The sequence below is a fragment of the Callorhinchus milii genome, unplaced genomic scaffold, assembly GCF_018977255.1.
Source record: "Callorhinchus milii isolate IMCB2004 unplaced genomic scaffold, IMCB_Cmil_1.0 Scaffold2, whole genome shotgun sequence".
NCBI lineage: Eukaryota > Metazoa > Chordata > Chondrichthyes > Chimaeriformes > Callorhinchidae > Callorhinchus > Callorhinchus milii.
Genome location: NW_024704743.1, coordinates 52,878,750 through 52,905,920, shown reverse-complemented (window position 1 = coordinate 52,905,920; position 27,171 = coordinate 52,878,750). Strand labels below are relative to the sequence as shown.

Here is a 27,171-nt window from a genome sequence, read left to right as displayed (position 1 = left end):
AAACCTTCCTCTTTGACCGTGCTTACGGCCAACTCCCCCACCCGGCAGGGAGTCAGACTCCACCACTGTTAGGCACTCTGAGATGCTACCCTGTGTGGCGGGTGCTATATTAGTTGTTGCTGTTGGATTCAAGCTTCTCCTTCCTCCCACCCAGGAATATTATTTTAGCAATAACAATTTCTGTATTCTATGAAGCTACTATAAATATTTAGGAAGTTTAACAGCATAATCCAGGAGCAAAGCATTCCCCCAAAATAGTCAACATATATAAATAACAAACCAAGTCAAATACATCATTGTACATCATCAGTAACACAGATTTAATAGACAATTTAGAGATAGACGTTTTCAACTGTAATCAATCACTTAATTCAAAAGAGAAAATTATTGTAGCACTGTTAAAGTTAGAAAATCTGATTGTGTATTTCAAAGACAATTCTAGCAAAGCAACATTTTTAAATGACTAATTTTCTGATTTCTGAAATGCCAGGTTTATAAAAAGTCAAATAAAGTCAGATATAAGCAATTATTTGAATCTGCACCAAGCCTACAAATACAGCAGTTACTCCACTTTAAAGTATATCCCGTGAAGCACTTTGAGACATCCTCTAGATATAAATGCCCACAAAATATACAGTCAATTCACTTCACAGTATATTCTGTGAAGCGCTTTGAGACGTTTCGAAGACTTGATAAGGCGCTATATCAAATGCAAGGATCACTATTATTATTAAATCAAATGTAAGTTAAAACTGTAAATGTAAAATGTAAATGTAAGGATAATTTATTCCAACATTTAACGCAAACATGACCGTGAAGTAAAGCAAAGTTAATGAAAAATCCATCAAAAGTTTTCAAACTCTTCAGTATTTCCAACCGATGAGATCTAGTTCCAGATTTTCCATTTGCAGGTCATTGTTTTGGGACCCCCACTACATTTGTAGTGCCGAGGGCAGCAGGTTTGTTTATCTTTACAACATTGACCCTAAGAGAAAAATACAGATAACATTACTATAAACTGTTAGTTATAAAATAAAAATAATAATCCAGCACACAAGGCTAGAAATATGTACAGTACTCCACTCCTAGTTCTCTGTCTTTTCCCATAAGCTTTTATACTTTTTCTCTCTTCAAATATAAATGTAATTCACTTTTAAATATTATTGTGTTTTAGTTTTACTAGGCTGGTTTTAAAAGCTAATTGTAACAAACCATTTCATATTCCAACATTTTCTCAGTGTGATTTTTTTCCACATTTGCCTTATTTTTTCCAAGTGATAATTCTGCATTTCTGCCCCATTATTCACCTTTACTATCTATCCTCTCAAAACAAGTATTCAGTATTTTGAAAATCTGTTTTTCCTTTCTGTTCCAGTGAAAATAGATCTGATTTTGAAAAGCAATCCTCAAATTTCTAGATTTTAGGTTATTTACATGCAGTATTTGTCACATCATATTTACCACATTGATTTTTTTCTGAAAATTTCAATCCCAGCATTGCAAAGAGCTATATTTGTCTTGGAATAAGATTTTTTTTGTCAAGATGCAGTATAATGTTTTCAGCTATTTCTTATGAGTAGGTATCTCGAATGCTTCCTTTCCTAGATAGACAATAGGGTTTAATCATCCAAGATCACAAGATTGCCATCCTTCCACTTCAGTATCAAGCCCTTTCTTAAATGAGTCCAGTGCCCTTATCTCAACTACTCTTTATAGTAACCGGTTCCCATCCCTCTGGGTAAAGAAATATTTCCTAATGCCTGCCCTGAAATTGCCTTTTGAGGTGCTGAACCTGTGTCCTCTTGTTCTGTGTCCTCTTGTTCTGCTACCTTTTTCAAGCTCATTTCTAATCTTATGTATGCTATCACTAACACTAATACCCCTTTTGAAGACTCCATTGAAAGCATTAATCTTCAGTTTCAAAGGACTGAGATAGAAGGACAATACTTTAAACAAGTGTACATCTTGTGGCCTAAATAATAACTTACATTAGGAAATGGGCAACATCCCCATCTTCCCATAGCCGTTGGACAACAGGTCAGTCCATCTTTACAAAAATATGTCTTATCACAGTTGACCACCGAACTATCACGACCAACACTATTGACAACGTCTGTTGCGATGAGTGCAGGTTTTTTGTTGAACCATGGGATACGGATACTATCCGTTGTACAGAAGGAATTTTCTGCATCACAATTCATGCCATGAGGACAGCAGTGCACACCATCATTACAACATGTAGCCTGGTTAGAAACAGAGATAGAGAGGATTATTTTATCGGTAACATGTGTTGCTAAAATTAGTTTTAGTTTTCACTACATGCCTGTAATATAAATTAAAGAAAAGCAACAGAACCTAAAGACATCTCCAGGCTATCTGAAGCAATTCTTTTCATTAGGACAGCAATTTTTAAAATCGTAGAACACCAATGAGAGTTCATTACTGGATTTTAGCAATTATTCTGTCATCTTCTTTTCAATAGGCATTTGTCTTCACCTCCAATTTTTTTCCTCCAATTTTCTCAGCTCCTTCCCTGAAGGCATTGACTTAGTTTCCCGATTCCTGGATATCATTCCAAAGGAACTTCCTGTACCTCTCCCAAATGGCCCATTATACTTTTGTTAGCTGGGACCATGAGGATAGACAGGATCTTTGGAAGTCATCACAATCTAGCAGTATCCTATCTTCTCCTGATACTTACACGTTTTTAGATATCAATCAGGAGCTGTGTCTATTTTATTCCCTTCCTAAGCCAGGGAGATAGGTTAATTGTAGTACTTCAACTGCTGCTTAAGCTGAAATCAGCAAAACAGAATTTAAATCTGAAAGATGTATTGTCTGTAGGTCTAGTTTATTCCCTAGCTAGACCATAGATTTCCCTTATCTGCTAGGGCTAATTTTGTCATCTTTACTGATGCCGTATTTATGCTGTGCCATGTGATATTCAAGCATCTTCTTTGACATTGCCCTATTGATGAATAGCTCATGTTATTTGAGCAGTAGAGCCAGCCAGCAAATAACCAATGCACACAAATGCAAAATCTGTTACAAAATACATCATACCCTCTAAACCATCTTATCACTGAGAATGTGTAAAATGTTTGATATTTGTTTTCTTGAAATATATTCACATATTTTAGTATCTGATTTTCCTCTGGTGAATAACTTTTTTGGCTCCTAATTTTACTGTTAAAGCACATTGGGTGAGAAATTCCCATTGTAAGCCCACTTTGTTGATATGTTTATTACCGAGGGAATTCCACACACAATTTGTATGGATGTGACTTTTTCTCCCAGTGACAGATCCCTGAACCTGGTATGCTATTACCAGGGTTCTTCCAATGCTTTGCAGCCATCCACTAGATAGAGATTGCTTTCCTCAACTTTCAATTGTTCATATTGTCTCTAAGCAAATGACTCACTTCCTTTCTCTGCTTCTTCTTAAGATTAATGTTATGAAGAGCTCACAATTTATGAAATCGCTGTTACTAACCTGTGCTTTGTAATTTCATTGTGCAAATGATGCCAATTCACTACCTTGCCAAAGATCTGTTTTGTTACTTATCATAGAATCTTCCAGCACAGAGTTCCTATTCATGGCTTGGTAAACCATGTGTGGAATAAGGAAACTTGCGCAATGTTTCGCCATGCCCAGGAATCAAACCCAGGTCCTCCCCCTTGCGAGGCGAATGTTCCAACCACTAAGCTACAGGACTACACATTGATTACTTGTGTGAGATTAACATGCTAAGAAACTGTAAATATACAATGCATATATAAATGAAAGCAGGTTTTCCCAATGTTCTATACCCTTGACAGTAATTCATTTCCTTTTGTAAACAACCTTTAGTCTGAGATCTAACATTTACTGAAAAATTGATGAAAGTACGATTCTATCTTGTTTAAAAAACAAATAATCATTCGTATAATATGACCGAAGAAGACAATTAAATAATATAATCAGTTTTTGAAATAAATCTAATCAGCAAGATCCGTAGTCACTGTGATCCAAAAATAAAAGCAAAACATTGCCTCAAATCTTAACTCTTAAATGGTATTAATAAAATGAGCTTACAGAAGGAATGGGGCAACATCCCCAAGATCCACTAGGCAGTCTGCAACATGTATTTTCAGCAGAACAGTAATGCAGATTATCACAGTATGTGACTGATCTGCCACTGTTAAACTGAATGCTCAAAGCGTTTATCTCCATTACAGGTTTCATCCTGTTAACTGGAACGCTCAGACTACTTGATGTCTTGAACAAAGTAGAAAAATCCTTGGGACAGCATCGTGTGCCACCAAAACAACACACAGTCTGGAAAGGAACACACAATAGAGTAAGTGTTTGGTGGTAAATCATAACACAATATAGCAAAAACTTCTTATATTGAAGAATGTTTCAAGCAGAACTTGAATGAAATTTGGACAGAGAAGCCCCTTGTGTTGTAAAAGAATATTACTGAGCTGGAAGCGAATCATTTCAGTTTGTGGAATGGTTTTGGAAATAGATAATAGAGTTAACAGGAAATGAGACTTTTTGAAAAAAAAACTTCTTATATTTAGTTAGACCTAATTACACCACAAAACAGTTTATTGTGGGTCCACACAGTTGCCTGGCATATCATAGATTTGTAATACACCAAAAGTGTATTACACTTTGAGCTTATGACAATGCCTGTCTGATTTCCCGTCCATATTGCGCAGATACAGAAACAACAACAACGTTCATTTATACAGTGCCCTTCATGCCGGATAGTGTCTCAGAGCGCTTCAGAGAAAGCATCTGTCACAGCAAGTCAGCAACTGACAGAAATGCTTACAAGGGTGATCTGTGCTGACCACTCAGCTAACACAACAACAATGTGGAAGCATGAACTGGTGGCCATTGTCGTATGTGGACCCATATAATATACAGTCTCCTTTTACAGATTCAAATCATCATAATGGAGTCTGATGTGTTCAAATACAAATTATTTTGTCTTCTCAGTAGATAGGCCATGTCATCCAAAGAATGACACCTATAACACTGCAGTACTCCCACAGTACTGTACTGAAACGTTAGCGTAGATGTGTATTCAAAGTCCTAACATGAGGCTTGAACTCACAATCTTCTGACCCAGAAGCAATAGAGCTATCAACTAATACGGTTTGCTACAAATTGGGAAAAAATTATGGCAGGAAGAATCATTCAAAAGAAGAGCAAAAGGAAAGCTTGGGCCATTTTTTTCATTCCAAGAATTCGGTTGTGGAATGCTCTCACGACGTGAAAGGCACTACACAAATGTAATCTTGTTGTTGTAAATTTTCTATGATTCTACAATGAATGGGATACTTTGGTGTATTGTGCCATAAGATTCATTAAAGTGTGAGGAAGCATTCTAGCTACACATAAATCAGGCCAAATATTTTCTGAAGCTCCAGCAAGTGTCCTAATCGGGGAAAACAATTTTTAACAGACTTTTTATATCTCACAATCAATTTTTGACAGAGTCAAAAATTAGGAATTAAGAGTTTTCAGCCTGTAAAAGAGATGTTTCAGAAAAGAGGTTATAGAACATGACTGGATGATAAAAAAATACTTGCATTTGATATAGCACCTTGTCATGTTATTGAGTTACATCACAGTGCTTCACAGAATGTAAAGTGGATTAATTGAGTAAGCGTTCATTTCTAGCATGAAAGCAATGGTGATATGCTTATGTGGACATACAGAATGAACATACTCCATCAATGAAAAGAATAAAGTAAATCACAAATATTTGTGCAAATTGAGACTGATGACAAGTGGTTGGTGATAATGACAAGAAGGATCCATTCCACTCAGCACACAAATATATGCAAACCTAGCATCAGATATAGAAAGAGAGAGGCAACTTGAGTGCTGAGATTACTCGTATTGCACAATATGTTCTGAAACGGGAGAAATTGTGACATACCTGAGGATGGGGGCAGCAGCTCCAATGTCCAGTGTTTTGTCGACAGCAAGTGTTTCCATCTGGACAGGAATACACACTATCACACTTAACAGCTGAGCTGTCACTGCTCACACTGGTGCTCAGAGCTGACTCCACTGCAGATATCATGCTCACCAGTGGAATGCTCAGGCCATTCATTGCTCTGGATGAAGTGGAAACACCACTTGTGTAATCTTTGGGACAGCACCTTGTTCCAGCAAAACAACAGACAGTCTAAATAGAAACCAGAAATGTAGAATTACTTACTTATTATTCATTTGTGTAAAGTAAGGTAGTCACCAATGGCAATTGTCACTGAACTAGGAAGTTGATATTTAGATCCCATTGCTGAAAGCGGGAACCTGGTCCTTGGTTGTTGGGGACACTTTGTATTGGGGGAAGAGCCATTGTTTGGAGCACGAAGTGATACCACAGAAGCAGTTGAGGGAAAGGAAACAATTCCAATCACCAGAGGACTGACAGCCGAGTTGGGGTCAGAACATCAGCAATAGTGAAATAGATTTCACGAGGAAAATAAACTTCTGCAGAATAAATAAGTTGATTTGCCAAGAAATTCTGGGGGACATTCAACATTATCACCACATATTCAGCACATGGAAGGCTTTGCTGCAAGAGAACAAAGCGAAGGCTTGGCTTGAGAACTCTCACTTATAGCTGGGGGTGAAGAAACACATCTTCGCACTTATGGGGTGAAGATGTGTTTCCTCATCACCCGGCTCCGCCACTGTTTCATTCTGCCCAAACCATCATACACGCTTTCATTACATCGAGGCTTGACTATGCAAACCCCTTTTTTGTCGGCCTCCCCAACTCCTCCCTCCATAGGCTGCAGATCATCCAGAACACTGGAGCCCTTGTCCTCTCCCGCACCAGGCTCCGTGACCCTACCACCACATTCTCGCCCCACTGCACTGGCTTCCCATCACACAGATGATACAGTTCAAGATCCTGGTCGTCACCTTCAAACTACTCCATGCTCACGCTCCCATCTACGTCTGCGACCTCCTAACACCCTACCATCCTGCTCGATCTCTCAGGTCAGTGGGCTTTGACCTGCTTCACATCGCCCTCCTCGCTCGCCACACTGTTGGCGAGTGGGCCTTCTGCCATTCTGCTCCCACCATCTGGAACTCCATCCTGCAGTCCCTCCGCCTCGCCCCCTCCCTTGTTTCCATCAAGACCCATCTCAAGACCCTCCTCTTCGACCGTTCTTTCGAACTCCATGCTTGCCCCCTGCCCTCCGCCCTCCCCAATCCGAACCCCAGGTCGGGTCCACAACTCCGTCTATCCAGCGCCTTGGGACGTCCTCCCGATGTGAAATGCGCTATACAATTGTAATTTTGTTGTTGTTGGTGGTGGTGGTGGCGGTGGTCACATGGAACAAACTCTCCCGTGATGTTATCTGTGCAAATAGTACACACTCCCAAGGGATCACCAAGGCCCTCATCCACGCTTTCATCAAGTCGATGCTTAACTGCACTAATACCCTGCTTGCCAGACTCTCCATCTCTGCCCTCCAAGAGATGACCAACCAGAACTCTGCAACCTTTGTCCTTTAAATGTCAACTGTATTGCATTCATTAAGAGAGGTCTAGACGGATTTCTCACAGGAGAGAAGATTGTCAGATTTACCATAACATCATGAAGAGTCGAAAGAGAGAGGCAACTTGAGTGCTGAGATTACTCGTATTGCACAATATGTTCTGAAACGGGAGAAATTGTAACATACCTGAGGATGGGGGCAGCAGCTCCAATGTCCAGTGTTTTGTCGACAGCAAGTGTTTCCATCTGGACAGGAATACACACTATCACACTTAACAGCTGAGCTGTCACTGCTCACACTGGTGCTCAGAGCTGACTCCACTGCAGATATCATGCTCACCAGTGGAATGCTCAGGCCATTCATTGCTCTGGATGAAGTGGAAACACCACTTGTGTAATCTTTGGGACAGCACCTTGTTCCAGCAAAACAACAGACAGTCTAAATAGAAACCAGAAATGTAGAATTACTTACTTATTATTCATTTGTGTAAAGTAAAGTAGTCACCAATGGCAATTGTCACTGAACTAGGAAGTTGATATTTCAGTAGAGGGAAAGGAAACAATTGCAGTTGAGGGAAAGGAAACAATTCCAATCACCAGAGGACTGACAGCCGAGTTGCGGTCAGAACATCAACAATAGTGAAATAGATTTCACGAGGAAAATAAACTGCTGTAGAATAAATAAGTTGATTCGCCAAGAAATTCTGGGGGACATTCAACATTATCACCACATATTCAGCACATGGAAGGCTTTGCTGCAAGAGAACAAAGCGAAGGCTTGGCTTGAGAACTCTCACTTATAGCTGGGGGTGAAGAAACACATCTTCGCACTTATGGGGTGAAGATGTGTTTCCTCATCACCCGGCTCCGCCACTGTTTCATTCTGCCAAAACCATCATACACGCTTTCATTACATCGAGGCTTGACTATGCAAACCCCTTTTTTGTCGGCCTCCCCAACTCCTCCCTCCATAGGCTGCAGATCATCCAGAACACTGGAGCCCTTGTCCTCTCCCGCACCAGGCTCCGTGACCCTACCACCACATTCTCGCCCCACTGCACTGGCTTCCCATCACACAGATGATACAGTTCAAGATCCTGGTCGTCACCTTCAAACTGCTCCATGCTCACGCTCCCATCTACGTCTGCGACCTCCTAACACCCTACCATCCTGCTCGATCTCTCAGGTCAGTGGGCTTTGACCTGCTTCACATCGCCCTCCTCGCTCGCCACACTGTTGGCGAGTGGGCCTTCTGCCATTCTGCTCCCACCATCTGGAACTCCATCCTGCAGTCCCTCCGCCTCGCCCCCTCCCTTGTTTCCATCAAGACCCATCTCAAGACCCTCCTCTCCGACCGTTCTTTCGATCTCCATGCTTGCCCCCTGCCCTCCGCCCTCCCCATTCCCGAACCCTAGCTCGGGTCCACAACTCCGTCTATCCAGCACCTTGGGACGTCCTCCCGATGCGAAATGCGCTATACAATTGTAACTTTGTTGTTGTTGTTTGTGGTTGCGGTAGTCACATGGAACAAACTCTCCCGTGATGTTATCTGTGCAAATAGTACACACTCCCAAGGGATCACCAAGGCCCTCATCCACGCTTTCATCAAGTCGATGCTTAACTGCACTAATACCCTGCTTGCCAGACTCTCCATCTCTGCCCTCCAAGAGATGACCAACCAGAACTCTGCAACCTTTGTCCTTTAAATGTCAACTGTATTGCATTCATTAAGAGAGGTCTAGACGGATTTCTCACAGGAGAGAAGATTGTCAGATTTACCATAACATCATGAAGAGTCGAAAGAGAGAGGCAACTTGAGTGCTGAGATTACTCGTATTGCACAATATGTTCTGAAACGGGAGAAATTGTAACATACCTGAGGATGGGGGCAGCAGCTCCAATGTCCAGTGTTTTGTCGACAGCAAGTGTTTCCATCTGGACAGGAATACAGACTATCACACTTAACAGCTGAGCTGTCACTGCTCACACTGGTGCTCAGAGCTGACTCCACTGCAGATATCATGCTCACCAGTGGAATGCTCAGGCCATTCATTGCTCTGGATGAAGTGGAAACACCACTTGTGTAATCTTTGGGACAGCACCTTGTTCCAGCAAAACAACAGACAGTCTAAATAGAAACCAGAAATGTAGAATTACTTACTTATTATTCATTTGTGTAAAGTAAAGTAGTCACCAATGGCAATTGTCACTGAACTAGGAAGTTGATATTTCAGTTGAGGGAAAGGAAACAATTCCAATCACCAGAGGACTGACAGCCGAGTTGCGGTCAGAACATCAACAATAGTGAAATAGATTTCACGAGGAAAATAAACTGCTGTAGAATAAATAAGTTGATTTGCCAAGAAATTCTGGGGGACATTCAACATTATCACCACATATTCAGCACATGGAAGGCTTTGCTGCAAGAGAACAAAGCGAAGGCTTGGCTTGAGAACTCTCACTTATAGCTGGGGGTGAAGAAACACATCTTCGCACTTATGGGGTGAAGATGTGTTTCCTCATCACCCGGCTCCGCCACTGTTTCATTCTGCCCAAACCATCATACACGCTTTCATTACATCGAGGCTTGACTACGCAAACCCCTTTTTTGTCGGCCTCCCCAACTCCTCCCTCCATAGGCTGCAGATCATCCAGAACACTGGAGCCCTTGTCCTCTCCCGCACCAGGCTCCGTGACCCTACCACCACATTCTCGCCCCACTGCACTGGCTTCCCATCACACAGATGATACAGTTCAAGATCCTGGTCGTCACCTTCAAACTGCTCCATGCTCACGCTCCCATCTACGTCTGCGACCTCCTAACACCCTACCATCCTGCTCGATCTCTCAGGTCAGTGGGCTTTGACCTGCTTCACATCGCCCTCCTCGCTCGCCACACTGTTGGCGAGTGGGCCTTCTGCCATTCTGCTCCCACCATCTGGAACTCCATCCTGCAGTCCCTCCGCCTCGCCCCCTCCCTTGTTTCCATCAAGACCCATCTCAAGACCCTCCTCTCCGACCGTTCTTTCGATCTCCATGCTTGCCCCCTGCCCTCTGCCCTCCCCAATCCCGAACCCTAGCTCGGATCCACAACTCTGTCTATCCAGCGCCTTGGGACGTCCTCCCGATGCGAAATGCGCTATACAATTGTAACTTTGTTGTTGTTGTTGGTGGTGGCGGTAGTCACATGGAACAAACTCTCCCGTGATGTTATCTGTGCAAATAGTACACACTCCCAAGGGATCACCAAGGCCCTCATCCACGCTTTCATCAAGTCGATGCTTAACTGCACTAATACCCTGCTTGCCAGACTCTCCATCTCTGCCCTCCAAGAGATGACCAACCAGAACTCTGCAACCTTTGTCCTTTAAATGTCAACTGTATTGCATTCATTAAGAGAGGTCTAGACGGATTTCTCACAGGAGAGAAGATTGTCAGATTTACCATAACATCATGAAGAGTCGAAAGAGAGAGGCAACTTGAGTGCTGAGATTACTCGTATTGCACAATATGTTCTGAAACGGGAGAAATTGTAACATACCTGAGGATGGGGGCAGCAGCTCCAATGTCCAGTGATTTGTCGACAGCAAGTGTTTCCATCTGGACAGGAATACACACTATCACACTTAACAGCTGAGCTGTCACTGCTCACACTGGTGCTCAGAGCTGACTCCACTGCAGATATCATGCTCACCAGTGGAATGCTCAGGCCATTCATTGCTCTGGATGAAGTGGAAACACCACTTGTGTAATCTTTGGGACAGCACCTTGTTCCAGCAAAACAACAGACAGTCTATATAGAAACCAGAAATGTAGAATTACTTACTTATTATTCATTTGTGTAAAGTAAGGTAGTCACCAATGGCAATTGTCACTGAACTAGGAAGTTGATATTTAGACCCCATTGCTGAAAGCGGGAACCTGGTCCTTGGTTGTTGGGGACACTTTGTATTGGGGGAAGAGCCATTGTTTGGAGCACGAGGTGATACCACAGAAGCAGTTGAGGGAAAGGAAACAATTCCAATCACCAGAGGACTGACAGCCGAGTTGGGGTCAGAACATCAGCAATAGTGAAATAGATTTCACGAGGAAAATAAACTTCTGCAGAATAAATAAGTTGATTTGCCAAGAAATTCTGGGGTACATTCAACATTATCACCACATATTCAGCACATGGAAGGCTTTGCTGCAAGAGAACAAAGTGAAGGCTTGGCTTGAGAACTCTCACTTATAGCTGGGGGTGAAGAAACACATCTTCGCACTTATGGGGTGAAGATGTGTGTCCTCATCGCCCGGCTCTGCCACTGTTTCATTCTGCCAAAACCATCACGTTTTCATTACATCGAGGCTTGACTATGCAAACCCCTTTTTTGTCGCCTCCCCAACTCCTCCCTCCATAGGCTGCAGATCATCCAGAACACTGGAGCCCTTGTCCTCTCCCGCACCAGGCTCCGTGACCCTACCACCACATTCTCGCCCCACTGCACTGGCTTCCCATCACACAGATGATACAGTTCAAGATCCTGGTCGTCACCTTCAAACTGCTCCATGCTCACGCTCCCATCTACGTCTGCGACCTCCTAACACCCTACCATCCTGCTCGATCTCTCAGGTCAGTGGGCTTTGACCTGCTTCACATCGCCCTCCTCGCTCGCCACACTGTTGGCGAGTGGGCCTTCTGCCATTCTGCTCCCACCATCTGGAACTCCATCCTGCAGTCCCTCCGCCTCGCCCCCTCCCTTGTTTCCATCAAGACCCATCTCAAGACCCTCCTCTCCGACCGTTCTTTCGATCTCCATGCTTGCCCCCTGCCCTCCGCCCTCCCCATTCCCGAACCCTAGCTCGGGTCCACAACTCCGTCTATCCAGCACCTTGGGACGTCCTCCCGATGCGAAATGCGCTATACAATTGTAACTTTGTTGTTGTTGTTTGTGGTTGCGGTAGTCACATGGAACAAACTCTCCCGTGATGTTATCTGTGCAAATAGTACACACTCCCAAGGGATCACCAAGGCCCTCATCCACGCTTTCATCAAGTCGATGCTTAACTGCACTAATACCCTGCTTGCCAGACTCTCCATCTCTGCCCTCCAAGAGATGACCAACCAGAACTCTGCAACCTTTGTCCTTTAAATGTCAACTGTATTGCATTCATTAAGAGAGGTCTAGACGGATTTCTCACAGGAGAGAAGATTGTCAGATTTACCATAACATCATGAAGAGTCGAAAGAGAGAGGCAACTTGAGTGCTGAGATTACTCGTATTGCACAATATGTTCTGAAACGGGAGAAATTGTAACATACCTGAGGATGGGGGCAGCAGCTCCAATGTCCAGTGTTTTGTCGACAGCAAGTGTTTCCATCTGGACAGGAATACACACTATCACACTTAACAGCTGAGCTGTCACTGCTCACACTGGTGCTCAGAGCTGACTCCACTGCAGATATCATGCTCACCAGTGGAATGCTCAGGCCATTCATTGCTCTGGATGAAGTGGAAACACCACTTGTGTAATCTTTGGGACAGCACCTTGTTCCAGCAAAACAACAGACAGTCTAAATAGAAACCAGAAATGTAGAATTACTTACTTATTATTCATTTGTGTAAAGTAAGGTAGTCACCAATGGCAATTGTCACTGAACTAGGAAGTTGATATTTCAGTGAGGGAAAGGAAACATTGCAGTTGAGGGAAAGGAAACAATTCCAATCACCAGAGGACTGACAGCCGAGTTGCGGTCAGAACATCAACAATAGTGAAATAGATTTCACGAGGAAAATAAACTGCTGTAGAATAAATAAGTTGATTCGCCAAGAAATTCTGGGGGACATTCAACATTATCACCACATATTCAGCACATGGAAGGCTTTGCTGCAAGAGAACAAAGCGAAGGCTTGGCTTGAGAACTCTCACTTATAGCTGGGGGTGAAGAAACACATCTTCGCACTTATGGGGTGAAGATGTGTTTCCTCATCACCCGGCTCCGCCACTGTTTCATTCTGCCCAAACCATCATACACGCTTTCATTACATCGAGGCTTGACTACGCAAACCCCTTTTTTGTCGGCCTCCCCAACTCCTCCCTCCATAGGCTGCAGATCATCCAGAACACTGGAGCCCTTGTCCTCTCCCGCACCAGGCTCCGTGACCCTACCACCACATTCTCGCCCCACTGCACTGGCTTCCCATCACACAGATGATACAGTTCAAGATCCTGGTCGTCACCTTCAAACTGCTCCATGCTCACGCTCCCATCTACGTCTGCGACCTCCTAACACCCTACCATCCTGCTCGATCTCTCAGGTCAGTGGGCTTTGACCTGCTTCACATCGCCCTCCTCGCTCGCCACACTGTTGGCGAGTGGGCCTTCTGCCATTCTGCTCCCACCATCTGGAACTCCATCCTGCAGTCCCTCCGCCTCGCCCCCTCCCTTGTTTCCATCAAGACCCATCTCAAGACCCTCCTCTCCGACCGTTCTTTCGATCTCCATGCTTGCCCCCTGCCCTCCGCCCTCCCCATTCCCGAACCCTAGCTCGGGTCCACAACTCCGTCTATCCAGCACCTTGGGACGTCCTCCCGATGCGAAATGCGCTATACAATTGTAACTTTGTTGTTGTTGTTTGTGGTTGCGGTAGTCACATGGAACAAACTCTCCCGTGATGTTATCTGTGCAAATAGTACACACTCCCAAGGGATCACCAAGGCCCTCATCCACGCTTTCATCAAGTCGATGCTTAACTGCACTAATACCCTGCTTGCCAGACTCTCCATCTCTGCCCTCCAAGAGATGACCAACCAGAACTCTGCAACCTTTGTCCTTTAAATGTCAACTGTATTGCATTCATTAAGAGAGGTCTAGACGGATTTCTCACAGGAGAGAAGATTGTCAGATTTACCATAACATCATGAAGAGTCGAAAGAGAGAGGCAACTTGAGTGCTGAGATTACTCGTATTGCACAATATGTTCTGAAACGGGAGAAATTGTAACATACCTGAGGATGGGGGCAGCAGCTCCAATGTCCAGTGTTTTGTCGACAGCAAGTGTTTCCATCTGGACAGGAATACACACTATCACACTTAACAGCTGAGCTGTCACTGCTCACACTGGTGCTCAGAGCTGACTCCACTGCAGATATCATGCTCACCAGTGGAATGCTCAGGCCATTCATTGCTCTGGATGAAGTGGAAACACCACTTGTGTAATCTTTGGGACAGCACCTTGTTCCAGCAAAACAACAGACAGTCTAATAGAAACCAGAAATGTAGAATTACTTACTTATTATTCATTTGTGTAAAGTAAGGTAGTCACCAATGGCAATTGTCACTGAACTAGGAAGTTGATATTTCAGTTAGAGGGGAAACAGCAGTTGAGGGAAAGGAAACAATTCCAATCACCAGAGGACTGACAGCCGAGTTGCGGTCAGAACATCAACAATAGTGAAATAGATTTCACGAGGAAAATAAACTGCTGTAGAATAAATAAGTTGATTCGCCAAGAAATTCTGGGGGACATTCAACATTATCACCACATATTCAGCACATGGAAGGCTTTGCTGCAAGAGAACAAAGCGAAGGCTTGGCTTGAGAACTCTCACTTATAGCTGGGGGTGAAGAAACACATCTTCGCACTTATGGGGTGAAGATGTGTTTCCTCATCACCCGGCTCCGCCACTGTTTCATTCTGCCCAAACCATCATACACGCTTTCATTACATCGAGGCTTGACTATGCAAACCCCTTTTTTGTCGGCCTCCCCAACTCCTCCCTCCATAGGCTGCAGATCATCCAGAACACTGGAGCCCTTGTCCTCTCCCGCACCAGGCTCCGTGACCCTACCACCACATTCTCGCCCCACTGCACTGGCTTCCCATCACACAGATGATACAGTTCAAGATCCTGGTCGTCACCTTCAAACTGCTCCATGCTCACGCTCCCATCTACGTCTGCGACCTCCTAACACCCTACCATCCTGCTCGATCTCTCAGGTCAGTGGGCTTTGACCTGCTTCACATCGCCCTCCTCGCTCGCCACACTGTTGGCGAGTGGGCCTTCTGCCATTCTGCTCCCACCATCTGGAACTCCATCCTGCAGTCCCTCCGCCTCGCCCCCTCCCTTGTTTCCATCAAGACCCATCTCAAGACCCTCCTCTCCGACCGTTCTTTCGATCTCCATGCTTGCCCCCTGCCCTCCGCCCTCCCCATTCCCGAACCCTAGCTCGGGTCCACAACTCCGTCTATCCAGCACCTTGGGACGTCCTCCCGATGCGAAATGCGCTATACAATTGTAACTTTGTTGTTGTTGTTTGTGGTTGCGGTAGTCACATGGAACAAACTCTCCCGTGATGTTATCTGTGCAAATAGTACACACTCCCAAGGGATCACCAAGGCCCTCATCCACGCTTTCATCAAGTCGATGCTTAACTGCACTAATACCCTGCTTGCCAGACTCTCCATCTCTGCCCTCCAAGAGATGACCAACCAGAACTCTGCAACCTTTGTCCTTTAAATGTCAACTGTATTGCATTCATTAAGAGAGGTCTAGACGGATTTCTCACAGGAGAGAAGATTGTCAGATTTACCATAACATCATGAAGAGTCGAAAGAGAGAGGCAACTTGAGTGCTGAGATTACTCGTATTGCACAATATGTTCTGAAACGGGAGAAATTGTAACATACCTGAGGATGGGGGCAGCAGCTCCAATGTCCAGTGTTTTGTCGACAGCAAGTGTTTCCATCTGGACAGGAATACACACTATCACACTTAACAGCTGAGCTGTCACTGCTCACACTGGTGCTCAGAGCTGACTCCACTGCAGATATCATGCTCACCAGTGGAATGCTCAGGCCATTCATTGCTCTGGATGAAGTGGAAACACCACTTGTGTAATCTTTGGGACAGCACCTTGTTCCAGCAAAACAACAGACAGTCTAAATAGAAACCAGAAATGTAGAATTACTTACTTATTATTCATTTGTGTAAAGTAAGGTAGTCACCAATGGCAATTGTCACTGAACTAGGAAGTTGATATTTCAGTAGAGGGAAAGGAAACAATTTGTATTGGGGAAGAGCCATTGTTTGGAGCACGCGGTGATACCACAGAAGCAGTTGAGGGAAAGGAAACAATTCCAATCACCAGAGGACTGACAGCCGAGTTGGGGTCAGAACATCAGCAATAGTGAAATAGATTTCACGAAAAAAATAAACTTCTGTCGAATAAATAAGTTGATTCGCCAAGAAATTCTGGGGGACATTCAACATTATCACCACATATTCAGCACATGGAAGGCTTTGCTGCAAGAGAACAAAGCGAAGGCTTGGCTTGAGAACTCTCACTTATAGCTGGGGGTGAAGAAACACATCTTCGCACTTATGGGGTGAAGATGTGTTTCCTCATCACCCGGCTCCGCCACTGTTTCATTCTGCCCAAACCATCATACACGCTTTCATTACATCGAGGCTTGACTATGCAAACCCCTTTTTTGTCGGCCTCCCCAACTCCTCCCTCCATAGGCTGCAGATCATCCAGAACACTGGAGCCCTTGTCCTCTCCCGCACCAGGCTCCGTGACCCTACCACCACATTCTCGCCCCACTGCACTGGCTTCCCATCACACAGATGATACAGTTCAAGATCCTGGTCGTCACCTTCAAACTGCTCCATGCTCACGCTCCCATCTACGTCTGCGACCTCCTAACACCCTACCATCCTGCTCGATCTCTCAGGTCAGTGGGCTTTGACCTGCTTCACATCGCCCTCCTCGCTCGCCACACTGTTGGCGAGTGGGCCTTCTGCCATTCTGCTCCCACCATCTGGAACTCCATCCTGCAGTCCCTCCGCCTCGCCCCCTCCCTTGTTTCCATCAAGACCCATCTCAAGACCCTCCTCTCCGACCGTTCTTTCGATCTCCATGCTTGCCCCCTGCCCTCCGCCCTCCCCATTCCCGAACCCTAGCTCGGGTCCACAACTCCGTCTATCCAGCACCTTGGGACGTCCTCCCGATGCGAAATGCGCTATACAATTGTAACTTTGTTGTTGTTGTTTGTGGTTGCGGTAGTCACATGGAACAAACTCTCCCGTGATGTTATCTGTGCAAATAGTACACACTCCCAAGGGATCACCAAGGCCCTCATCCACGCTTTCATCAAGTCGATGCTTAACTGCACTAATACCCTGCTTGCCAGACTCTCCATCTCTGCCCTCCAAGAGATGACCAACCAGAACTCTGCAACCTTTGTCCTTTAAATGTCAACTGTATTGCATTCATTAAGAGAGGTCCAGACGGATTTCTCACAGGAGAGAAGATTGTCAGATTTACCATAACATCATGAAGAGTCGAAAGAGAGAGGCAACTTGAGTGCTGAGATTACTCGTATTGCACAATATGTTCTGAAACGGGAGAAATTGTAACATACCTGAGGATGGGGGCAGCAGCTCCAATGTCCAGTGTTTTGTCGACAGCAAGTGTTTCCATCTGGACAGGAATACAGACTATCACACTTAACAGCTGAGCTGTCACTGCTCACACTGGTGCTCAGAGCTGACTCCACTGCAGATATCATGCTCACCAGTGGAATGCTCAGGCCATTCATTGCTCTGGATGAAGTGGAAACACCACTTGTGTAATCTTTGGGACAGCACATTGTTCCAGCAAAACAACAGACAGTCTAAATAGAAACCAGAAATGTAGAATTACTTACTTATTATTCATTTGTGTAAAGTAAAGTAGTCACCAATGGCAATTGTCACTGAACTAGGAAGTTGATATTTCAGTAGAGGGAAAGGAAACAATTGCAGTTGAGGGAAAGGAAACAATTCCAATCACCAGAGGACTGACAGCCGAGTTGCGGTCAGAACATCAACAATAGTGAAATAGATTTCACGAGGAAAATAAACTGCTGTAGAATAAATAAGTTGATTTGCCAAGAAATTCTGGGGGACATTCAACATTATCACCACATATTCAGCACATGGAAGGCTTTGCTGCAAGAGAACAAAGCGAAGGCTTGGCTTGAGAACTCTCACTTATAGCTGGGGGTGAAGAAACACATCTTCGCACTTATGGGGTGAAGATGTGTTTCCTCATCACCCGGCTCCGCCACTGTTTCATTCTGCCCAAACCATCATACACGCTTTCATTACATCGAGGCTTGACTACGCAAACCCCTTTTTTGTCGGCCTCCCCAACTCCTCCCTCCATAGGCTGCAGATCATCCAGAACACTGGAGCCCTTGTCCTCTCCCGCACCAGGCTCCGTGACCCTACCACCACATTCTCGCCCCACTGCACTGGCTTCCCATCACACAGATGATACAGTTCAAGATCCTGGTCGTCACCTTCAAACTGCTCCATGCTCACGCTCTGGGGGACATTCAACATTATCACCACGTATTCAGCACATGGAAGGCTTTGCTGCAAGCCCTGAGTCCTTTATGTCCCACATCTATGCCATGTCCCATTCTACCTCTCCATACCTCCGCAATATCGCCTCTCTCTGCCACTGCCTCTCCCCTCAGTCGGCCGAGACACTCATCCGCACATTCATCACATATGGGCTTAACTGTGCAACCTCACTGCTTCCAATCCTCCCTCCACAAGCTGCATATCATGCAGTACTCTGTAGCTCATCTCCTATCCTGCACAAGGCTCTGTAACACCATCACACCCCCACTTCGCCCAGCTCCACTGGCTCCCCATCCCCCAGAAGATAGAGTTAATAATTCTCATACTTGCCTTCAAATCCTTCCACGGCCTTGCTCTCCCCTGCCTTTGTGACCTGCTAACCCTTTATCAACTTGTTAGCTCCCTCTGCTCATCACATCCATGACCAGCCTGCCCCACCATCGGCGGTCGGACCTTTAGCCTCTCTGCTCACATCTTTTTGAACTCCAGCCCACAGTCACTTTGCCTCTTTGGTACTCTCTAAGCCATCAATCCTTTATACCCCATATTCGTGCCATGAACCATTTTGCCTCCCCATACCCCGCAACATCTCCTGGCTCTACCAATGCCTCTCCCCTCAGGCTGCTGAGACCCTCCACAAATTCATCACACCTACGCTTGACTGCGCCAACCGTCTTTCTCGGGGTCAGAGTCCGCCAATGCTAAGCTCTCCGGGACCCTACCTGGAGTGAAGGGCGCTATATAAATGCAAGCTGTTGTTGTTGCTGTTGTCTCGCTCCCTCTCTTGCTTCCTTCAAGGCCTGTTTCAAAACCCTCCTCTTTGAGCGTGCCTTTGGCACCCTCCTATCCCTACCATCCCTGCCCTCCACCCCAACTGTTCCCAATCCCCTGCTTGGGTCCAAATCCCTCTGTCTAGCGCCTTGGGTTGTCCTTCCGACATGAAAGACATTATACAAATCTAATTTGCTGTTGTTATTGTTATTCCAGAACCAGAGGTCATACCTTCAAGCTGGAGAACACTCACTTATAGCTGGCGGTGAGGAAACACATCTTCACATTTATGGTGTGAAGATGTGTTTCGTCATCGCCCGGCTCCGCCACTGTCTCATTCCACAGGCCACTGAAACTCTCATACACGCTTTCATTACATCGAGGCTTGACTATGCAAACTCCTTGCTTGTTGGCCTCCCCAACTCCTCCCTCCATAGGCTGTAGATCATCCAGAATTCTGCAGCCCATGTCCTCTCCCGCACCAGACTCGGTGACCCTATAACACCCATCCTCACCCAACTCCACTGGCTTCCCATCACACAGAGGATACAGTTCAAGATCCTGGTCCTCACCTTCAAAGCCCTCCATGGTCTTGCTCGCCCCTACCTCTGCCACCTCCTAACCCCGTACCATCCTGCTCGCTCCCTCCGCTCAGCGGGCTCCGACCTGTTTCACAACACCCGCCTCGCTTCCCCACTATTGGCGGTGGGCCTTGTGCCACTCTGCCCCCACCCTCTTTCTATAATACTTATGATTCATTTATGTAAAGTGAAGTAATCACCAATAACAAGTCTCACTATGGCAGTAGCTTTAGCTGTAAAAAACTGAAATTTGACAATATCATATTTTATTGTCAGTTCTTATCTTACATATAATGCATTATTGTAACTTTAATGCACACTAGATCACTGTTAGGCACCTTAAGCACTTGATTTAGATGCTATTGTTGAAAATGGATACTAACTCCTTGGTTGTTGAGGTCACTTTGTGTTGGGGGAAATGCCATTCTTTTGACCACAAGGTGATACCACAGAAGCAGTTGGGGGGAAATGAAACAGTTCCAGTCACCAGGCGACTGATAGCCGAGTTAATTGTCAGAGTTTCTATGAGAGCAAATATTTGCAAACCTAGCATCAGGTGTAGAAACTGAAAGGCAATTTGAATACTGAGATCACTGGCATTGCACAGTGTGATTTTAAACTGGAGAGATTGTAACCTACCTGAGGATGGGGGCAGCAGCTCCAATGTCCAGTGTTTTGTCGACAGCAAGTGTTTCCATCTGGACAGGAATGCACACTATCACACTTAACAGCTGAGCTGTCACTGCTCACACTGCTGCTCAGACTTATTATCTTTTGTGATGGTTTCTTTGTTTCCATTGGGATTTTGAGACCATTTTGTGTACAAATTGATGCAGAGATTTCACAGGTGAATTCATTAGGACAGCAGTTTAGGCCATTAGCACAGCAAGTAGCCTAAATCGATAAGAAATAAATTGAAAGTTAATAATTACTGTAGCAATATTCTAACATTTTGTTTATTGGTCAACCTAGTTGAAGGGCCATACCCATGGAGCAGGATATAACCAGGATTAAAAGAGTAGATAAAATCGGAACAAAGGTAATTTAATTCACTGGTATATTTTATGGGCAGAACGCGGCAGCCAGTTTACAATGTCCCACAAACAGCAATGGAGCGAGTGACCAATTTTATTTGGGGGATTGTTGGCCAGGACATCAGAATAAATTCCCTTCTCTTTTTGAATAGTGCAATGTGATCTTCTGCATTCACCTGAACAGACAGATGGGACTTCGGTTCAATGTCTCATCCGAAGGACAGCACCTACAACAATGCAGTGCATTGAATTGTCATCTTAGACTATGGGATTCCAAGTATTGACGTGGGGCTTGAACCCACAATCTTCTGGTTCAGAGACGAGAGTGCTTCCACCAAGTCAAGCTAACACACAATGTCCTGTCCTTTCACCAAAACCATTAATACTTCTACTCAAGTATCTGTCTATAATTTGTTTTTAAATCCCTATCAATTCCATTTCTACAGTTTCTAGGGCAGAGAATTCCACATATCAGTGAGCTAACTACCTGCTGGGATAAAGAAAGTAAAACAAGATATAGATGCAATTAAATTACTTGAAAGGTCTAATCCCTTTCAATTATCATCTGGACCTCTTGATCAAATTATATTCCTTGTGTAATCTCCTTGTTTATTTATTCTGTAATCAGCACAAAGACAGAATTTTTGTGTTGATGGTCTTTTGCAAATTGCTGGTAAGAATCTATAGATTAGATTACAGTTGACAAACATATTGTGTGTGCAGATCTAAATACAACTAGACTCTCGTTTGCTGCAGTGACTACTTAGTTTTGAATATCTGAAGGCCAGTTTTAACAGTGCATCATGTAAAGAGAGCAACATATTTCGCAATGAATGTACAAGTCAGTATATAATGAAAATAGATGGATGGTATGCTTTCTTTCCAATCTAAGCAAATATTGGACAATTAGGATATTCTGTACTTTTAACCCACTCAATATGTTATACACATAAACCAAATGTAAGGTAATTACTTGAGGATAACCGCAACAAGCCCATTCTCCAGTTCGATTCCTGCAGCATGTATTTCCTCCTTGACAGTAATGAATGGCATCACAGAATACTTTTGTGCTGTGGCTCTCAATGCTGTTGCGAGCAATCAATCTCTCCAAGACAGGGATCTTGTTGATGTAAGGAATGCTAAGACCTCCTTTCACACACGTTTCATTATTACAGTTATACCCTTGTGGGCAACAATGCTGATGGTCTGAACAACAAACACCCTGAAAATGTATAGTAGGTAGTAAATTAGCATGTCAACACATTTAAAAACACAAATATTCTTTCCATATATAATCGTCTTTTGTAATTAACAAAAATTACAGTGATTTTTCTTTAGAATTTCATTTGCTGAAGATCAAAATATTATTTGCTAAATCTTTTTTATTTAATCGGGCAAGAATGAAAAAAGTTTAGGAACCTAGGAATGGATAAGTGTGTAAAAGATGGGACCAATGAAAAATACTTATCTGTGATACGATCTCTAAATAATTAAATAAAAAATCCTGTTAAAAGATTAGACTCCAATATTTGCCTAAATTTAAGAAGTCCAGGCAGGGTCTCTGTCAAGAAGAATGACCACCAAACAGGCTATTTGGCACATATGAACAAAATGTTAGGTAATCATTTGAAGACATCCATCTTCCAGGACAATCTCTTTGGCATGTAGTTCATGCTAGTGTTTATAGTTCAATCTGATTTCCCCCTCCCAGCCTTCCCCTATATTTCCCTCTGCCTCTTATGTAAAGATTGAGTTTCCTCTTAAATGCATTGAGACATGTCTCACTGACACCCAATCCAGTTCTGCTTTTGTACCTGACATTTATGACATACCTTTGGAACCGGACAGCAGCCATATTGACTACTTTGCATCAGACAGCATGTTGTTCCTTCCGGGCATTGACTTTGATCTGGGCATAGCACTGCTCCAGAAACCACTTCCCTCAACAACAGAATTGTTACCAGTAGAAACATCTGAATGAAATAACAATAATAATATCAATAATAACAATAATAATAATAATCCTTGCATTTGATATAGGAACTGATCAGAGAAGGATGCAGCAAAGTAAGGTAGTTATTAGGGTAACTATGATCATTATATAAACGGGGAATATTACAGCAGCACTAGTAATAAGGGCGGTACATTTTTGGAATGCGTATAGGATAGGTTTTCTAAAACTGTATGTCTTTGAACCTACAAGGGCAGGTACTACTAGATTTGGTGATTCTTAACAAACCAGATATGATTAATGCTATGGTGGTTAGGCTAATTGAACTTAATACGGTGTTTGAAAAGAAGGGGAGGACACAGACTATGTTTATAAATTTAAACAAAGCTAATCTTGAAGGTGTGAAAAAGGAATAGTTGACAGTTAAATGGGATGCAATGTTAGTTGACAAAAATACATGTGAAAAATATTTAAAGTTGTAATTGTAACAAGATGCAAGCTAAATACATACCCCTAAATGACAGAGGTGGAACTTTTGGGTGTCAAACAAAAGTTAAACTTTTTTGTAGAAAAATAGTAAAGGAAAACATCAGACAAAAAGAGAAAGGCGTACAAAACAGAAAATGAAAATAGAAAGGCAGAGGATTGACAACACTGCCTAGTGAGCAACAAAGCAAACAATAAGGGAAAAATGGAAAAAAAGCTTGCAGATGATATCAAAGGTAACAGTAAAAGGTTTTACAGATATATTAAGAGAAAGTGGTAAAATAAGAGGTGGTTCAGTTAAAAACAGCTGCAGGGAAAACTATAATTGATAATAAGGAAATGGCAGAACTGTTAAAGAATACCTTGCATCAACGAGGAAAAGATAAGGAGGATAAAATACCCATGGTACAGGTTAGGCTTGTTCCCTGGTAGCTGATGGCAGGTTAAGCTCATGGTGTAAAATGTAGCTCAATTACTAAATACAATATAAATAATTTTTCAGCAGTTATTACTAGATGCTGAAACACTGGTCCACGTCTTTATCACCTCAAGGCTGGACTATGGGAACTCTCTCCTCGCCGGCCTTCCCGGCACCTCCCTCCACAAGCTGCAGGTCATTCAGAACTCTGCAGCTCGTGTACTGTCCCACACCAGGCTTCGGGACCACATCACTCCCACCCTCGCTCGCCTCCACTGGCTCCCCATCCCCCAGAGGATCGAATTCAAGATCCTCATCCTCACCTACAAGGCCATTCACGGCCTCGCTCCCTCCTACCTCTCTGATCTACTATCCCCCTACCTACCTGCCCGTACCCTCCGTTCCTCCGGCTCCGGTCTGCTCCACATCCCCCGCCCCAACCGCCCTACCATCGGTGGCCGGGCCTTCAGCCTCTCAGCCCCGAGGCTCTGGAACTCTATCCCCAGTGCCTTCGCCGCCTCCTCCCTTTCCTCCTTCAAGGCCGGTCTCAAGACCTTTCTCTTTGACCGAGCCTTCAGCTCCCCTCTCGACTCTCTACCCCCTCCTCGCTCCCTCCCTTCCCTTCCCTCACCCTGACCATTTCCCCCCTGCTCGGGTCCTGACCCAACTGTGCAGCGCCTTGGGACGTCCTCCCGTCGTGAAAGGCGCTCTATAAATGAAATCTTGTTATCTTGTTGTTGTAGATACCTGTTTTGCATTATCTTGAATAAAATGTGAGAGCTACTTAAATGTGCTAAAACAAGGCTAGTTACATCGAAAGTATACAAGAGCAATACTTACTGCAGATGCTTGCAAGATTGCCCTTGAAGAAACTCAACTTATAAAGTGTTCGCAGTTTCGGTTGTGACTCATTTAGAGAATGAATGATGAAGTGAATGTCGGCAGCCAATGCCCTTAACAGTGAACAAAGGGGAAGCGGGGAAAAGAAATCTTGCTTGGGTATGTCAATTGATTGGCTAGTAGAAATTCTGTGCACTTCTCGATTAAGACATTTATTTTGAAAGACGAATAGGAATTGTGCAACAATTTAAGATGCATTCTTGTTAAAATTCAAACCAAAGCATCGAAATGTTCCTGCAGTTCAATTTTGATCCCCCTCTTGATATTGTTATTACTATTGATTTTAGCTGAAATAGGCAGGGTTTCAGAAGGCATGCAAAATTCTGTGCAATTTGAATATGTTTTCCTTACATTCTAGTAACATATAAATTAGTAGGAACAGGCACATGTATAAGTAACCAAGCACTTCGCTGGAGAACAAGCGGGAATGTTTAAGAGCAGACATTCAGGAATTACAAAATAGTTTTGGGAGTTAATGCAATTCCATTTTGCGCCTAAACTCTGTAAGACTAAGTAAGCAAAATGCGTTCCTACAGGGAGAGAGTTTGCGCTCTATACCAGACAAATGGAAATTTCCATCAACGTAAGAAAAACGTAATACTTTCGTTTGGATACTCTGAAGCAAAGTGATGGGATTCTGTTCAGCTGAATTTATTTATCCCTATCTTATATGGTAAAACAAATACAAGATTGCGGGGAATGAACAGTATTCATTAAACAGATATTTAGAACCAGACAACCCAGGGAGAAAGAGATTCCTTGAACACCCTGGCAGTAATGGGTTAAAACTAGATCTCAGTGTGGTATGATCAATTGAATTATGCAATTTCTTTCTTTCTAAGAAAAAGTTTTTCTTTTTCAAGGATAGTTGCAACCAAATACTGTATCACATTTCAGATTGATATCAACAATAATGACAACAAACCACCCAGCAAATGGCTGACTACAACAGCAAGAATTAGCAATCATACATTGCCCTTCATATAGGGTAGTGACTCAAAGCACTTAAAATAATGAGTAAGATTTTATAAATAACCATCTAGCTACTATGCTTGCACTTCTATTTATTCAGAATGTTTTAGTAACAGTGAAAGTCTTGTAAAGTTTATTCTCACCTATCCAATTTTCTTCCCCTCCTCTCCTGATTCAACCTGGCTCTGTTTATAGAATTTTGCCTCTGAGTCCAAAGGTTGTGGATCTGCACCTTCGGACTTTAAACTAATTTTGATTTTGAACTCACAGTCTAGAATGACACTGTTTTGCAATGCTGGGTGAGTGCTGTGTTATTAGAGGTGCCACACTTCAGATGAGACTTTAAACTGAGATCCCGTCTGCCTGTTCAGGTGAATGCTGACCCCATGGCACTTTTCAAAAAGGAGCAAGGAATTTCTCCCATTTCGTGACCAACAGTCGCTCAGGTAACATTGATCACTCACTTCATAGCTGTTTGTGGAACGTTGCTGTGTGCAAATTGGACGCTCTATTTCTCTACCAAATATGCAGTTACTACATTTGATAAATCATATTGACTGCTTTGAGATGGAAAATACAATATCAAATGCAAGGATTATTATTCAATCTGGGGGATCATTTCATGGGGGCACGATGAAATTTCATAGGAAGGTACCAGTCATTCTTTCGTACTCTATTGACAACACAGCCCCAGTACTGTTATACAAATGTAATTTGTTGTTGCTTTGGAGTGTCATCTTCGACTATGTGATTTCAAGTCCCGAAGTGGGGCTTTAACCAACAACCTTCTGACTCAGAGGAGAGAGTGCTACCGCTGCTCCAGACTGATAAATTTGTATTGATTTTTATAGATATTGATTGCTTCCTCACATTTTTTGGAATGGTGAGTGATTACTTATAGCACACCAGAAATGTGTGGCAAACCCAGGAAGTGGTTGCAGAGAGAGAGGACTCCACCTACACTAATCTGTTGCTAAATATATTGACAGAGACGACTTTCACAGCGGACACATCTATTTGCCAAGGCCCCTGCATAAGGACCTGAATTAAGCAGCTGGTGCTGAGTAAGCCTAGAGTGGGGCAATTGATAAGCCACATTCCAATTTTAGGATACTATTGAATTTGTTGCACCAAAATGAAGA

General features: G+C 43.7%; 1 protein-coding gene across 2 annotated transcripts; it reads right to left on the bottom strand.

The window, feature by feature from the left end:
- Positions 1-296: 296 nt before the first annotated feature.
- Positions 297-26,237, bottom strand: LOC103184851 (progranulin-like). Of its 2 annotated transcripts, XM_042331934.1 has the most exons (16): positions 26,173-26,201; positions 24,998-25,110; positions 23,135-23,275; positions 22,276-22,524; positions 20,908-21,162; positions 17,929-18,180; positions 16,192-16,443; positions 14,510-14,761; positions 12,823-13,074; positions 11,062-11,313; positions 9,397-9,648; positions 7,708-7,959; positions 5,940-6,191; positions 4,076-4,318; positions 1,989-2,243; positions 297-985 (listed from the first exon to the last, which is right to left on the bottom strand). In XM_042331934.1, the coding sequence occupies exons 3-16, from the start codon at positions 23,273-23,275 to the stop codon at positions 887-889; spliced, it is 3,258 nt and encodes a 1,085-aa protein (XP_042187868.1). In that variant the 5' UTR covers positions 24,998-25,110; positions 26,173-26,201; the 3' UTR covers positions 297-886. The 2 variants fall into 2 exon arrangements, with proteins under 2 accessions (XP_042187868.1, XP_042187867.1); XM_042331933.1 differs by lacking the exon at positions 24,998-25,110 and having other exon boundaries at positions 26,173-26,237.
- Between the last annotated feature and the right edge of the window lie 934 nt (positions 26,238-27,171).

Bases quoted from the DNA above. Each gene is read 5' to 3' on its own strand.
- LOC103184851 (XM_042331933.1), bottom strand. From the start codon at position 23,275: ATGTTTCTACTGGTAACAATTCTGTTGTTGAGGGAAGTGGTTTCTGGA. The intron at 14,762-16,191 runs GTATGTTACAAT...GGTTTCTATTAG, and splicing joins GCTGCTGCCCCCATCCTCAG to ACTGTCTGTTGTTTTGCTGG. The intron at 11,314-12,822 runs GTATGTTACAAT...GTTTCTATATAG, and splicing joins GCTGCTGCCCCCATCCTCAG to ACTGTCTGTTGTTTTGCTGG.